General features: G+C 45.5%; 1 protein-coding gene across 4 annotated transcripts in view; it reads right to left on the bottom strand.

Annotated features, from left to right (window-relative positions):
* The window catches only part of Dlgap2 (DLG associated protein 2), a 796,232-nt gene that overhangs the window by 579,345 nt on the left and 200,194 nt on the right, over positions 1-16,693 (bottom strand). For all 4 annotated transcript variants that reach the window (XM_085844126.1, XM_085844125.1, XM_085844130.1 and 1 more), the window contains one exon: positions 6,976-7,030. In XM_085844126.1, the coding sequence (XP_085700252.1) occupies positions 6,976-7,030 (55 nt within the window). The remainder of the gene's footprint in view (positions 1-6,975; positions 7,031-16,693) is intronic.

Below are 16,693 nucleotides of genomic sequence, written 5' to 3'. Positions count from 1 at the left end.
AAATGTCCTCAGCACTCAGCAAAGATTGTTATTCTAGATCTGGGAAAGCAACGGACACAATCATTTCAAAAATGCTTAAATCGGGGAACATCCACACAGCAGTACAAACACCTCAATGCCTCATAAAATGTCTAAGGACTGACTCTTCACTCTGCAAAGCTTAAGTGAGTCAGAGATCCAAAGCACAGTCCTCTTGTTATGCAGGCTGCTCTTATTCATAAAAGACTGGCCCTCCTGAGGGCTATCCTACAAGATTGGCTCAGACAAAGATTCTGGTGAGAAATAAGGTTTCCTAAGAAAACACATTTTGGTGGAGTGCAGGGATTAGCTTGGAAGTTTAGACCCCAGTAAGGGGGTGTCTGAGCCACCAGCACAAACATGAAGACACAGCGACAGGCAATGTTGACTGAGACATCTTCACATGTCCACACAGCAACCTAATCCTAACTCTGGGCTGCTTCTCACACTCCTTAGGAAGCCTGCAAGTTGGGTTCTATGCCACTGGCTCCTGCATGGTGCAATCACAGGCTTCTGTGAGATCCAGGAAGGGTTCATTCAGAGGTTACCACACCTGCTGCCTCTCTATATTTTTTTCATCCCTAAAAAGCCAACTCAGCTTGCTTCAAATCCCCACTTGGCGGTTTTGCTTAGTCAGGATAGACTGTTTCTACATCATGCAAACACACTGAAACAAATCCCAAGGAAAAGACCCTTCCTACCCATGGGAAGTACTAGAATAAATCAAGGCCTTTAACTATGCGTGTTCTATGAGGAACCTCCACCTCTGGAGAGACTTTGTGCCAAGAGTCTGACTAACCTCTAACATTCAATTATTATATTGCATTAACCAATAGAAGGAACTTGTTTTGAGCATGCACTGGATCAATTCAGGATGTGGAAGCCATGCCAGAGTCACAGTATCATAACAATCAGGGACGTCCTAACCCTTCCCACCCACCCCATCCTGGACCCACACACTCCTCTCTATTCCGTACCCACTCTCCATGCTCAGTAGCACCTTTAGAAGTCATGCCCATACGCAAACCCCCCAATTCTTAGCAGTAACTAAGTAGTTGGAGATGTAAGCCATTATTCAATTTCAGTGGTCCATGCTGAAACACGTGTGGATGCGGAGTTCCTTCTCTCTTACTTGAGTTATAAGCTAGAAGCTATAGGTTTTGAAAGCTGATGAGCATCCTCACATCTCCTCCCAGTCTTTCCTCTGCCGCAAGTCCTGCAGGGAAGGCCTTTCCTGCTCCTGATAAGAAACATGGCTAACTCCTGGGTTAGGCCACCTGAAGCACCTCGTGTAAACCAGCTCCTGGTGGCTTCTTCGTCGAACCCTACAAAGAGGAGGGTGAGAACTGCTAGGTTGCCATTTTATCTCTACTCCTCAGGAGAACAGCATCCCCTCACCTTTGGTAATTTAGACCTTAGACTATGCTTGCCGATTGGCCAGCACACTGGTATCAACCTTCATTTTTGCCATAAGTTTCATATACAGGTGAACGCACATGATCTTGACTTAATGCCAACACGAATTTAAGGTAGCTTATAAACGAATGGGTAGGAAAAGAATGGCAGAAAGGAGAAAGGAATAGGGAGTGTTCAGTGAGGCAAAGCCATGGTTAATGTACCAAGAGGTACATAGAGAGCACTGGGCAATGTAGAGCAAAGTAGACAGGAACAAACTACAGAAGGGTGTGTAGGGTGTGTTTACTGTTTATCTCGAAATGAGGTGTGCATCAGCCACATAGCACCAGATGCTACTGGGGTGGGGGTGGGCTATGCAATGCTGTCCTGAGATACTCCTTAGCCTTCTTGCTGGAGCAGGGAGCATCCTAAGATACTCCTAAGGTAGCATGGATGTTAGAAGTCCTACAACAGCATGCATGGAAACAGGAATAGGACTTCTGAAGGAAACCTGTCCTCTCCACAGTGCTCCACCGCAGACCAGATTTCAGAGCATACACCTACAGTATTACCACTAACAAACATCTTGCCTGTATACCTTTTTTTTCCTACCCTAAAGAGCTTATAAAATAAAAAACTCTAGAGCACCATGAACTGGGGAGGGGGGGAGGGGGGCACTTCTTCTCTTGATTATCTGGAGCACATTCTGAGATGTTAGGTAAACACACAGTGCTAAGGTTAGCATGTAGCCACTCAGGCTTGGAAAGGATGACACAGGGTAAGAATCATCCCTCACATTCCCAAATAGGAGACTGTAGTCAGGGCAAGCTGAGAGCCTCTTCAAGAAGTTAATTTGACTACTCCCAGCCACAGAGAGCTGTGGCGGTCTCTACAGGGTGGTCCGGTGAACTTGTGGGATATTATTAAGGGACACTGTTCAAACTACAGGGTGAGTCTAAAATCTCTCAGAGAAAAATCAAGAACATTGGCCATAGTCCTCATGGCCTCTTGTCTATGTACCACTCTCACCAGTGAGAAACCGAAGCGAAGAGTACCCAGTTCTGTGGGAGCCGATAGCTCAGGCTCCATACATAAGCACGCTACAGGGCCGGGAATAAGCACAGTACATTCTGGGCTGCATCTCTACTGTGGTACACCATTTTCTATTTTAGTGAATAACTGCCGTCTAAGATACAATGAGACCTATAGGTGAAGAAAAAACACACTGAATAAAGCTATTTTAGTCCTAAAACTATTGATCTATAAACGTACATTCTGGCAGTAGTTTTGAAACACCACCAATTTTGTAATAAAACCCTTCTCGGTTTATGAAATTAAGCCCTTTGATGCACGAGAGGCTTTTCTTCTATCTTTGGTTGGTGGGCCGGGGTAGAGAGCACAGGAAAACAAGCATTCTGCTCACTCAACGACGGCCCAGAGTGTTAGGAGACAGAGAAAGCAAATCTCCGCAGCTCGCAGCATTTACTTTCTCCATTTAGCTCGGGGCCTGTTATTCTTAGTTTATGAATCATATCATATGGCATTCCATTTGCACAACCTCAATTCTTTTTTGAAAGGGGAAAAAAAAGTAGTATAAATAATTGCAGTAACTGGGTAAAAGAGCTCACTTGAAGCATTTGGCCTCTCAGAACCGTCAACCCATAATATTAAAATGGCATCACTTGGCACTCTGTGTCCCTGTGTGTGCACTCTGTGCATGACACATCCCTCCAGGACCCTTCCATGCATGTTAGTTACTGTAGTCACCCCAGGAGCTCCACATCCACCCAGGTTCCCCCACAGCAGCATCACCACCCCTCATCCACATGAGTCTGCCCTGCACTTTGTCAGAGAGTCACACACAGACGGGAAGGATGTCCTGAGGTTACTGTAGCATCGCAGACCAATGCAGTGTGAGATGCTGAGTGAGTTACAGAACAATGTTCCACAGCTATGTAGAGGAGAAAGCCAGGAAGTGGGGTCTGTGTCCTATCATCTGAAGAGGGTAGTGTCTTTCCTTCACAGGCAATAGCCAAAGGTACTACCAAAGCTCTAAACCAAAGGTACTGCAGGGCCACCATCCAGTCTCTTCTCTGCCACACCAGGAAACAGCATTCCCACCATATGTGTATAAACCAAGTGCCCTGTCTCTGGCACCAATCACTTTGAGTCATGCCCCTGCAGACGGGCCGTAGAAAAAGAACAAATTGACATGTTTTCCCCTTATGTCTTCTCTGTGAAATTACAAGATATTGAAAAACCTTTGGCTCATGAGAAACCCAGTAGATGTAAAAGTACCACCCTTTCCTGTCATTTCAGCAGAGATGTCTGTCCCCTCTGTTTTCTGAACTAAACTTGTAAGCTGGTCAGCAGTCAGTCTAGTTTCAACAACGCCCCTGCTCCTTGTACACACACACACACACACACACACACACACACACATATTCTTCATATAAAAAACAGATCTGATCAACATATGTGAATATTGTAAAATTAGGGATCCTATTTCAAACATTAGGTTTTAATCCAAAATTCTATTCAGCCCAAATACACTAAGAAATTTACACCACATGAAGACCATGTTTAACCACAGTCTGTACCTGGGGAAGGCTGCACAGAAGACAGTCAAAAGTCTCTACCTGCCCAAAGGACTGATCGGAGTACAGGCCCCTCCCAATTCTCTTCCCAGGACCTTTGCAGCAGAACTGGGAATGGGCCATGGTGGGAGAATTGGCAACATGGAAACTGGCAAACACTAGGGGATTGGGTTCCCACCACCCCAGTGTCACCCTGCTGAGGAAAGGTGTGTGCGTAGCAGTTCTCACTGGCAGTCAGGCAACCTTGGAGACAGATATGCTCAGGTATTTCGAGAATGCCATCTTGAGCTGGCAAAGAAGCAAGAATCACAGCCGCACACATCAAGATCATTAAGCTCTTTCTATTCAACTTCCCCAAAGAACATGTTTCACTATCACCTTTCTGTGACTTTGGAATGAAATATAGCCCAAAGTCAAATCTCCCAGCATGCTTAGTCTGCGTACAGCCTGTCACTTTGTTGTTGTCATCAAGGCCTGTGGGGAATGAATGTTTTTGCCATTCTGTGAGATGAATTTGTTCCCAAAATGTCTTCATTCTTGGTGGCAGAACAGGCTGTCTCCTGAAGGACGCAGACAAACACCCTGAGGCAGCCAATCCCAGAGGCGAGGGAGAGCCTGCTCATAGCGCCCCACACTCTGCTATCCCACAACCTGTGTGACCACGCTGAGACAAACTGCTAACAAACAAGTTCAGAACCCAGATGTAGGAACCAAATAGCTGCCAACAGTTGCACGGTCTGTCACACTAAAAGGGAAATACACTCAATCAGTTGCCACTAATACCTTGCTCTAATCTTCTTACACACAAATCTTACGAAGCAGGAAGATCAGGAGAAAACTCAATAGTTTATACTGTGTGCTGCATTTTATACAGAAACCAAAGTTCCCACCCCCCAGAAGGTAAGGGTGGAAAGTGTTCAAGCTATACAAGAGGTAATCATGTCTTAGAGTGGTAAACCTGTGCTGCCTAGAACCTTGTAAAGACAGGTTAGCTTTTATCTTAGAGATCGCAAGCTATAATCAAAAGATGAAGGTGAGTTGCTGTTTGAAAAGTTTACAAATTCACCCGGGGTCAGCACACCCTGTGGCCCATCAGCCACCTATATATGAATCACCATTTTGAATAGAGGTGCACAGGAACCAACCCTGAGACAAGGGTATGTGACAAGGGTAATTAATATCCCAAAAGCTGAGGCCAGTGCCATAGCTGTTGGCTGGGTTAATAAGGTACACAGGTCTCTATCCAAAGGCAAGAAATGGGTCACACTATTAAAGGTCACTGACATCGGAAAAGGAAAGGGTCTGAAAGTAAAAGCTGAATTCAACCCAGAACTGCAAACACCCTGAGAACTATTCCACGGAGCCGCACCTCAGTTACAGTGTGGTCTTACACTGCAGTCCCCGTGTGCTTCATAAAGCCGGTGTGCCCATGAGTTTCTTCACAAAACAACAAAGGCAAAAAACTCGTGCTCAGCATGTGCCTTCGTTCTCTTATGAACAAATTCCAAAACCGGGTAGTATAGAGAAACGTCATTAATTAATTAATCCATCTTTTTAGCTCATTCACCAAAATTATCACATGCAATTAAATTAGGGCAAAAGAATTGTATCTTTTACTTCAAAAGCAGCCATGTTTAATTCAGAAAGACTGAACTCAGTGAAGACAGCCTTCCTGGGTCTAGGCACCAACAAACAGCACTCTTAAGAAATGAAAATAAATTATCTTGAGGTGGAAACATCTCCCAAACTCACTTGAAGCTTTGCATACAGCAAAGTGTCTCAAAATACTAAAAACTCATTTTATTCAAATTTTTTAATTTTTTAAATTTTTTGTTTGTTTTTCCAGTAAAAACTCATTTTAGTCCTAAAAGTCCACTGGTAACTTCATTTACCAGAACTTAGCTTGTTTTCACTGCCTTGATGGCATATGGGAAATGGCCCAAACAACTTGACCCCCGCTCCTCACATCACCGTGCTTCTTGACAGTATGCATCCAGCACCTTCACTACTAACCAAGACTGTCAGAAAACACAGGCTTAAACAATATGTAACTGTGTTACATCTATGTTTCTCTATAAATACAGTAAACAAGACACAACTGTTTCAATAAAAAGAAACAAACTCTTTGAAAAGGATGATATCAGTAACAATATATTCACAATTCTTACTTTAAAAGATGTAAATTTGTTTCCCCCAAACCTCGGGATATGTAACATAAGCCTTTCAGCCCTCAATGACCATGCCTGTTTATATGCATAACGTGGCAGTGGAAATATCACCAGAGCAAGTGCCTGAGTGTCATCCCAGAAGACAGAGAATCTAAAAACCTCCATTTCATACCCAACAAAAATATCCCGGCACATGCACCTGTACTTGAGGAGACAGCTGATTTTAGGAATCTGCGAGCTCTGCAAAGCCCTTTGCAAGAAGCAGCTGCATCCACTATCCGTGCCTCGGAGTCTGAGACTTTTCATTTTGATGAAAATAACTTCAATAACAGGCTGTCTGCATGGAATAATCAAGATCTACAGAGCTACAGAAAACACACCTCACAGTCTCCTCTTTAATGGTAAACCAAGTCCCATAATGGCTTATAGACCTTCTTTCTCTCGACCACTTTCCTTAGAAACAATGCAGAGCACTTACGCTCTGCCCACACCATCCATCCACGATGCAAAGCTACAGCACAATACAAGTATGCACCGCAAGATTCCATCGGAGGAGGAGGAGGAGGAGGGAGAGGAGGAGGAGGAGGAGGAGGAGGAGGAGAAGGAGAAGAAGAAGAAGAAGAAGAAGAAGAAGAAGAAGAAGAAGAAGAAGAAGAAGAAGAAGAAGAAGAAGAAGAAGAAGAAGAAAAGTGCAAAAAGCCTGCAAAAACTGCAAAAAGCCTGCAAAACATCTAAATCCGGCATCGTGTTTGGTCACTGGCATACAACCCGTGGTCTCCGATCAGGAAGAGTCCTACCTGTGTTCCTGTCTGGTAAGATGCAGCAATGCTTCTGCAGGATGCCGGGCAGAACCTGTTTCAAAACACATAAATAAAAGGTACTTGGTTATTATTCAGGCAGAGGTAAAGCACTTTGTTAGCTACTCTAAGGGACTCTCTAATAAGATCATTCGGTATGGCATAAAAGTCACTGCACCCGAGATGGACTCAATGATCAACCCATATGGGAAAAGCTGATAACATGCATCTTTCATCAAAAAGGTTAATCAAGTAAGTGTGCTGATTGCATATGGTTCTCCTGGGATGTGGCTGCCACTGAGTAATAATACACACCCTAATGGGCCCTAAAAGATCTGGAACATGGCTCTGGAGGGTCTGCTGTGTGCAGGGAAATGGGCGCACCAATTTTCCAGGTGGCTTTTAAAATATTAGGTGTAATTAGAGCCTGACCATGGACACTTGCTGGGACACTCTGCTGGATCTTCACTGAGGACCTAGCCCCAGTGGCTGTCATCCCTCATCCAGAAAACGTGTGGGGAAATGTAAAGCAAAGAGCTCTGTTAGGAGTCTAAGCTTGGTAACAAAAGGTGAAGGAAGGGTCTCATTTGATTTGAGGGAGAAAATAATAGAAATTGCTTTTGTCAAGAAAATCCTACAATGTAAAGCTTTCGCAGAGCACGGGCTGGAAGGAGTCTGCAACAGGAGATTCTCAGCAAAAAAAAAAAAAAAAAAAAAAAAAAAAAAAAAAAAAAAAAAATTATGACCATGCCTCCTAAGCCACTGAGAGAAAAGCTGAACTCTCACATGCTCCACAAGACCAGGCATGACAGCCCTCGGTCAGCAGTGGCAGCTGTCCAGAGATTTCAGCCAGGACGGTGTGTGACATGAGAGTAATGGATTTCATACGACTGACAGCCGTGTCCCAGGGAGACATCAGGAATGTTACTTCCTCCGCTCCCTAAGAACACCTTGTGTGCAGTAAAGAATGCTTTTTGATCCTAAATATAATCGGCTGTACAGAACAGCATAAATAACTTCTGAAGGTGGATAAAATCTACTTATACAAAACATCAAATAAAATAAAGCAATAAGCAAATCTGTATCTAGTAAATGCTATGGAAAACGTGGGATTAGAGTTCAAAAGCATATCTAATTTTTGCCCAGTTAACTGCTGCATTGGGACACAAACCATAGCTTATGAAAACCTCATCCGATTAATCTCCAAGAGCATGGCAAGAACCACAGTGTCAGCTCTAGCCTATGATCCAGAGCCTATGGTGTTGATGGTCTCCATCAACCAGGACTGTCCCCTGGGTTTATGTCTGACTCCTCCTCAAGAGCAGCCCTAAGCCTTCAAGTCTTAGAGTGCAGGAACACAGAGTAATTCTTCTGTTGAGTATGGCCCTCTCAAGGAGGAAACAGACAATAAACCCAGTCATTACACTGATGAGGTCTCTCCACAGCTGGCTCTGTCTCTCTGAGTCGGTATCATCAGAATTACTACAATGTCACCTTTCCCCTGGGTCTTGAACTGAGAGACCTATGCTTACGCCAGGTCCTAAAGGCCATGCTGTATATAGAAATGTCTAACCTGAAGACCACTATGTTGAGGAATAGTCATGTCCATTTATTGACATGTGACCTTAGAGACTGATCAATGATTCCCAGGGACAGCCACTCTGAGTCAAGGTCTCTGGGTCAAGTCATGTGGAAACCTGGCTCTGGAGCACTGATAACTTCACACTCAACCTTCCTGCTTCCCCCTCAGAGCTTTCCCAGGCTGCTGCTACCCCCCAAAAGCAGCCAGCATAATATAGAGATCTCACTTTTGATCTCTTTGAAGCAATATTCCCTCCCTGACACAGCCTCAATTTTTTCTTTTCTTTTCTTTTTTTTTTTTTTTTTTTTTTTACCATGCCACATAGCTTTCATTTGACCACAAACAGGAAAATATAAGGAGCCTGATCCATGGTAGAATTCACCTTGACTTTCCAACAAAGGCAGACGATTTGTGTTCAAAAATGGCGCCTATATCTAATCTTGACAGTCTCCTCCCTGCCTCCGTCCTGGATAAGACACCTGCACTAAATCTAGGGTACAGCCGCAGACTCCCAAATGCCAGGCACACATCACTCCCTCGCAGCCAGCTTAAGGGAACATCCAGGCAGGACTGTAATGGGTTTCTTTCCTTCTCTCTGAAGGATTTACAGAAGGCAGCCAAAGGAGAATGAAATTATCTTGCCTGCCCAAAGGCACTCGAAAAGTTCAATCTTGTGCAACCTGTCTATTCTTTGAGAGCATTTAACTGCTGAAGATAATTGGAGACATTATGCTATGCTGTCCAGAGTCAGAAGAGAGGGACAACAAATCCAAAGACCCCCAGAATCCCTATCAGCCCAACCTAAGGTCTCAGAGTGGCCATCATTCCACATTTTGAGGAGACCCCGGTTGATAGCTATGCAGTGTGCATTCAGATTCTTCCAACTAGAGATCCGCTTCCTAAATAAGAATTCTAACGTCTCAACTATCTGAATTCTACATCCTCTCTAAGTACTGCCTTCTTAGATCAAAGATAAAAAGATAATCCCACAGGGAGACTGACACTTCTAAACTATTTATCTAAATATTTCATAACTCTATACCTTGGTTTTATATGTCAGGTCTGCAGACTGTGTGCTACCCATGCATAGCACCTGCTACATCCTCTTTGAGAGACTGATATTCTATATAGCAGGATTTTCCCAGATCACAACCCATCTTCTCCTGCATGTGCCCACATATCCTTTTTACAAATATTCCAATTCAATTAGAGCCTACCACATGGCTTTGTCTACCTTTGTTAATTCTTCTAGGGCCCTGTATCTGAATTGAGGCATATTGTGAGGTGCTTGGGGGGAAAAGAATTCAGCCCATAATGTGGTAAAATGCAGCAGTTAGGGAGCTCCCTGTAATGTGGCAAAGCACAGCAATTAGGGAGTTCCAGTGAGGAATCCTAATGTCATCAATATCATTTATTGGCAAGTCATGGAGTTTTCTGGGCTTGAATTTGTCGCAAGATAATAAACCCAGGGCCTCTTCAAAATGTGGCCTGGACTCCCCTGGCTACCAGGAGTCTGTTTTCTCACCACAACAGCATTATCAACATAACCCCCTTGATCTCTCAACTTGACCTCCGTGTTTTCTGATGCTCTCCCTCCATAGTGCCTTTGGGATGGCAACTGACTTGTTCCCACAGACACATCATTGAGAACCTGAAATGAACCACAGTCTACCCTTCTCCTGTGCCCGTCCGTGGCAAACTCTTGTGTTCTTGGATCTGCCCCCCCCCCCTGTACTTCTGAGCCATTCCATCCTGCAATTGTTGGGTTGAGTTCATATTTAGCTTCAAGCTGCCCCACCCTTGTTGAGCCCTCACACAGAACAGAAAACCCCATGAGTGGGTGTCTAGTTGTTTAGGGACTCCAGGAATCAGTTGTGTTGGGTGGGTGCTGAGTAGAGCCTGAGAGAGGATGGTAGTTCTAGAAACAGTCAGAGGATGACACACAATCCTTTGTAGGCCACTACAAGGTCTTATGTCTGCATCCTGGAACCAGGACATTTCTGACAGTCTGTTTGCCCTTGAACTCTCCACTACTCATCCAATAACTGCTGGGTATCTGAGTTCCCTGGCTGACTATCACAAAAACATCTACAATGGAGATAAGGGGCTCCCTACCTCCTTCCTTCCTCCACTCCTCTGCCCAGCTTCCTCCTGTCAAGCTCTCGTTATCCCTGGAGACTCTCGAGTATTCTGGTAGCCTAGCTCTAAACTGAGCCCCATTACTCAGTAGGAATCTGTTCCCCTGCAAGCTGGGAACATGGTACTGGAGAATTAAGGGCATGGTGGTGTACGTGTGATGCTTCACGCTGACCTGAGTTAGATGTCCCCATTTTAAAAGAAGTTACCATGTAAGGATGATCAGCCTCAGAAAGAGTTGGGGTTCTCTGGTAGACCCCATTCCAAAATCCTAAGTGTCTACTGTCTGCGTGTTCTCTTTCCCGAGCCCTGTGGAGTAATCTGCCAAGCATCTGAATCTACATTCCGATGACAGACAACCTAATATTCAGTCCTCTTGGAGGCTGCCGTTCCTTGTTCCCCTCACACTGGGGTCTATTCTCTTTCAAATAATTAGCACCTCCAAGCTCACTCTGTTTCTCAGTGGAAACACAGTCCACTTCCTATTCAAAAAGAAGCCATGCAGCTGGGAGGCAGAGGCAGGCAGATTTCTGAGTTCAAGGCAGCCTGGTCTACAAAGTGAGTTCGAGGACAGCCAGGGCTATACAGAGAAACCCTGTCTCAAAAAAAAAAAAAAAAAAAGCCATGCACTCACTCTGGAATACAGCTAGAGTGGACCAGGTGAGGAACTGTCACCCTGTAATGTAAGCCTGTGGGCCCAATGAGCCCACACTCTGGATTTACCTGAGCCATGATGGAGACTCGTATCCTCTAATTCTCAGAAACTCTAGTATTTCTCTTCTGTTTTCTCTTCCTAGAAATTCCATTATTTGGGCGCAGGGATAAGAGGGTCTAATCACCATGTGCAAACTGCCCGCCTCTCTGCTTTCATGTTATGCTCTTGCAGTGCTCTCCCTGCTTGGTATTCCATCCCTCCCAAGCACCCCTCTGGTCTGCCCATCCCCTGTTATTTCTCTGAGATTTCCCTTTCTGTACATGTCACTTTGATCAGCTTCATCTTGGCTCTGGACACAGCACAGGCTCTTCCCTCCCTGAGGGCAAACATATAAATGGCTCCTCAACTTTTGGCATAGTCTCTATTCTTGGTGATATCCTGGCTGTAAAATCTGATGGTCCATGGTCCATACTTGCTTAATATCAAGGCCTGTGTGCTTTCATCTGATCGCCAACATTGTTAATATAGGATCAAGGCAACATCATATATTCCTAGTCTAGAAAGAGTGAGAGACCAGGAGCCAGGTACCAGTGTGGCCTGGATATTCTCAAGACTGCTAGGCCCATGGCTGTGGGAGGGGCAATACCTGCCATCAAAGACCACTATCTCTCTGAGGCACAAAGTAAGCACCAAAGGTGAAAGGCGAAAGGTGAAAGGTGAAAGGTAGCCTTGGAGTCTTTGGGAGGTCCTGGGTTCATGGTATTTTGTCCTGTTCTTTAACCTGTTAAAACACCAATAGACATTATTCCCAAGTATGAACTCTTAGGAAGTATTAATCTTTGTCATCCTCAGCCTTCTCTCAGACTTGATGTCCTTCCTTCATGAGCAGCAGGATGCTGGGCCCAATGGGCCACCATACTTGGGCGTTTCTGCCAGTCTAAGTTTTTGCAGACATTACACAATTTAACATCCTTCTGAGACGGCACAAGCCCCAGAGATACAGACACATTTTCTTTAGAATGTCAAGAATGCTAATAAGTATTCAATTAACTTTTCCCAACCAACTGAGCTATGAAGAAACAGTCTTGAGTTTCCTCTAGAAAACATGGCATCCCATGTCCCTCATGAAAGGGGACAGAACCATTTACAGAATTCAGCCTCTGAGCTGGGTGTGGGTACTGAGGGCAGGCTGCCTGGCTAACATCCAGCTCCTTCACTTACAAGAATGCCAACTGACTCGAGGTTCTGCCTCGGTGCCTAGCTCAGGATGAGAACACTCCTCCAAAGCAGACTAAGGGATATGAAGGCTGGGACGAAAACTGTCAGCTGGGGGTGCAGGGTCTCATGTTGGTTATTTGCCTTATAACCTGGTCCCCCGGGCCAGGAGCTGAATTTCACGTTCCCTGGGGATGCTGCAGTAACAGTCTAGGAAATAGTTTGAGAAGCCACGTATCCCTGCCAACAACATCTGTCCATCAGCATCTCATGCACCGGGTTATCCCATTAGAGTTCATGCAATAGAAACACCAGGACAAGCTGACAGAGGACAGCCAGCAGAAAGGCTGTGCACAGAGAAAGCAATCTCGATGTGCTTCTGTGACATGAGGAAAGATGGAGGGCTACTCAGAGGAGCTAGAAATAACAGCATTTCTAGAGCAGATTACAGCAACGATCCTTAGCTTACGGGTACCTGATATCTCAAAGGGCAGGGGTAATGTGGACAACTGGAAATCTATATCCAGACCTATGGCACCCATCAGGTTCCTCACCAGCACTGGTACCAACCCCTCTGCACATGGACAATCTACTGTTGCCTCCTTAACCCTAGATGAGTAAGTCATGCTAATTTGGTCCTGTCAGGTTCTAATCACCTCTGGTTGGTACACATGTATGCTATAAATAAAAAAAAGTCCTAAGAATATCCAGGAAACCAGGAGGGGGAATCAACATATGTAGGTTTGTGCATAGAACCCACTGATGCAAACACATATGAGCACCACCAGGCTACACACCCAGCAAGGCCACCCTTCACCGTGGGGCACCAGCACTCCCAGAATGAGCACAGCTGGAGATGTTCCCTATAATCATTTTAAGCAGAACACCTTCTACAAACACAAGTTTTCCAGCTAAATCTCCCACTCTGCTGCCGGCAAGCCCCACATGCTAACAAGGGACGCCCATGAGTCCTTGGTGGCCTCATAGTTAACGGAGGCATTCAAGAGTCACCGGACAGTACAAGAAAGTTTCCACTGCAAGAAAAATCAAACCTGCACAGACCAAACAGAATTTCTTAAGGAATAAGACATTTAAAAACAAGTACTATCAATATTTCAGAATTCTAGAGATGGTGCAGATGATATTTTTATTGTTTTGTTAGCTGTTTGTTTGTTTGTTTGTTTGTTGCTTTGGGGGCAGGGCCTCACTATGTAGCTCCAAATGACCTTGAACTCACAATTCTCCTGCCTCAAATCATGTGGGGGCTAGAACAAGGATCCATAGGTAGCAACACTAGAGAGCTGTGTCTGACTAGAAAGTAAGATGCTACACTCGCAGAAGCAAACCCCAAAGAACAAGAAGGCACCTTTAGGAGTCAGAGTCAACCAGCTTTCAAGAAAATGAAACGCTAAAAAAAAAAAAAAAAAAAAATAGATTCAAGACATTATCTTAGGATGTAGAAAGGAAAACATACTACAGATTGACCAAGAGGAGAAAAAACAGGAACTTAGTTGTGGCACATTCTATCTCACAGCAGAATAGCCTGTTCTCTTCCATAAGCACAATGGTGGACAGGCCAAGCAAGCTAGCCTGAATCCACAGACACAGGGGAAATAGAATCAGGACTTAGAAGGCCACAGAACACCGAAAACACCCAGCCACATCTCAGTGACTAACCCAATACACCACAGTGAAATGACAAGGAGGGAGGATCCAAACACTCCCACAGCATTGAACACGGACAGCAAGAGACACTGAGGTGTCCATGACTCATAACAGCCACAAAAGCACCTCTGTCATGCTCTCATTTCACAGAACCCTCCTTCCTATCACAGAAGTGACACTCGCATCTTCAGAGATGCAGGATTCACAGAATCCAAGGTGATGGGTTTCTCTAAGGCACCAGGTCAGAATGTTCAATTCTGCCTCTGAAAGAGAGGTGGTTTTCAAGGCAACTATGTGTCCTAGGAGTCCAGTAATGTCTTCAACCATAACCATGTGCTCCTATGACACAAAAAGCAACTGGCCTCATAGATCTTTAATGCAGGCATTCAGGGACCCACCATCCCATACCTCCTATAAAGAACGTGCTGTCTGGAAAGCATGAGCACAGGGGGCTTGAGGATGCAAGCAAGGACACCTTCTTTCCCCCAGCAATATCAATCCACCTCAGCGCTGGACCTCTCCCTCCAAGGGTACCACTCAGCCCTGGATATTCCCCGTACACAGAGGCACAACCCTGACATATGTCCAGCAATTAGAAATACAATACCACAGGTTTTCCCAGCAACCCTTCAACACACCCACAACCCTGCTGCCCTGGGGCCCAGATTGGCAGCTTCCAGCCAATCAGAACACTCTGGTCATCCACCAGTGGGCCAGTGAAGACCAATAGCCTCATCCATAGAAGATGCTCCTCTGGGTCTCAGCAAAGAAATCGGAAACTCAGCTGGGCCCTGGGGGGTCAAAAAGCCAGGGTTCCCCCAAGGCCAGACAGGAGGAGTCATCTATGATTGGTGTCACACTCCTGTCCCCTCAGGGACTAGCAGTGTACTCCTGTGGGCATGGCTCACACAAAGCCCTGACTTAGGGGACTTTGGACCTGTGTCCTACCCAGAGCCTTTAGGCATTCTAGCCTCACATGCAGCCTCAAGCCTAGAGCACGGTCCCATGGAAAAAAGCCATTCTGCCTTCTAAAGTCAGATCTGGGGCACTCTTCGAAGACCTGTCCTCTACCTCTGCAGACATTACATAGCAAGAACTTCCAAAGTCAACCTGCTTACTGCCATTGTCTAAGAACTATTGTTATCCCTGTTACAGGTGGGAAAAAAAAACCAACAAAAAACTCAATAGACATTTCCCTTCTTATGAGAAACCATTAAATGAATTTTACAGAAGTTTGGTTTTCTTTTACTTTTCTGAGCTTAACAGTAGCAGAACTCAGCATGTAATGATTCCAGACGGCAGTGACACAAGGCTTGAGCTTCCGGAACCACAGGCAGATGAGCCGAGTAAGAGGCTGTTTTCCCAAAAACAGATGGGAAATAATAATTCAGATCATGAGAGAAGCCCAATTTCTATTCCTCATTAATTTCACTAGAAAGGGCAAAGCCACCAGAAGCACTGGCCTCAAGTGAGGGCACCACCCCTGGCCAGCCCCACCCCCTCCTCCCCCAGTTACCCAAAGCACATTCAACCACTGGAGACCACAAGCTGCAAATACCATGTGGCTTCAGAAACTCGCGGCTCTCTTGGAAGCTGTGGTGAATAGTTTTAGAATGTTGTAAAATGCTGAATTTTCACCTTGTTAAATGAGTAAAGTCTGGTCCCCACCACCCCTCCCTCACCAGAACCCAAGGAACTCCTGCCACATCACCAGTGAGTTCAACTGAGACAGAGGTTAAATCAATGTTCCCAGGCATCGCTCCTGACCTCATGCACCGCCTTCCCTCCCTCTGCATGACACTCTTGCTGTCTTTCTGATCCCTTCCTCCAAGCCTCCCTTGTCTAACTTCAGAAGTATGTGTCCAGTTGCCCACTTGCTTTCAGCGCTTAGATATCCTTGGACAGCTTTGAATGAACCCACTGCATGTAACTAACCTTCAGATTACATGCCACCTCTTCCCAGCTTCTGTAGCAGGACCCTCCACCCTGCCCACCTCCTCTCCGTGCCAGCCCTCAGCCCACAGAACCCAGCAGCAAATCCTTGGGACTAAATAAGCACCTACCACTGCCGCCCAGCCAACTTCCTTTCCTCTCTCACCTTAGTGAGGTCCATGGGTCCAGAAACCTTGTCTTCAGAAAGCCACCCCTATAAGTCCCCATGATGAGTTTGGATTGTCAGCTGGCCATGACCTAGAATCCCCTGTGAGGAGAGCTTCCACCAAGGAATCACATAGGTCAGGTTGGCCCATGGATATAGCAGGGGGTTGAGGGGTTATCTTGGTAGTCAATTGAAGGAAAGGTGCACACATCCACACTGAATACATACAGTACTCTTTCACTGAGCTGGGCTCTGATCTGTGAAAGAGTGAAGGAAGGCAGTGAAACAGAAGCGCCAAGCAAGCAGGGACCCATGCATCCATCATTCTCTCTGCTCTTGGTGGTGCACATCACCCAGTGAGTCCCCA

Source organism: Mus caroli, unplaced genomic scaffold (genome assembly GCF_978045245.1).
Source record: "Mus caroli unplaced genomic scaffold, Mus_caroli_1 scaffold_10, whole genome shotgun sequence".
NCBI classification, from domain to species: Eukaryota; Metazoa; Chordata; class Mammalia; order Rodentia; family Muridae; genus Mus; species Mus caroli.
The sequence above is the reverse complement of the archived record's forward strand: the minus strand, read 5'-3'. Positions and strand labels throughout refer to the sequence as shown.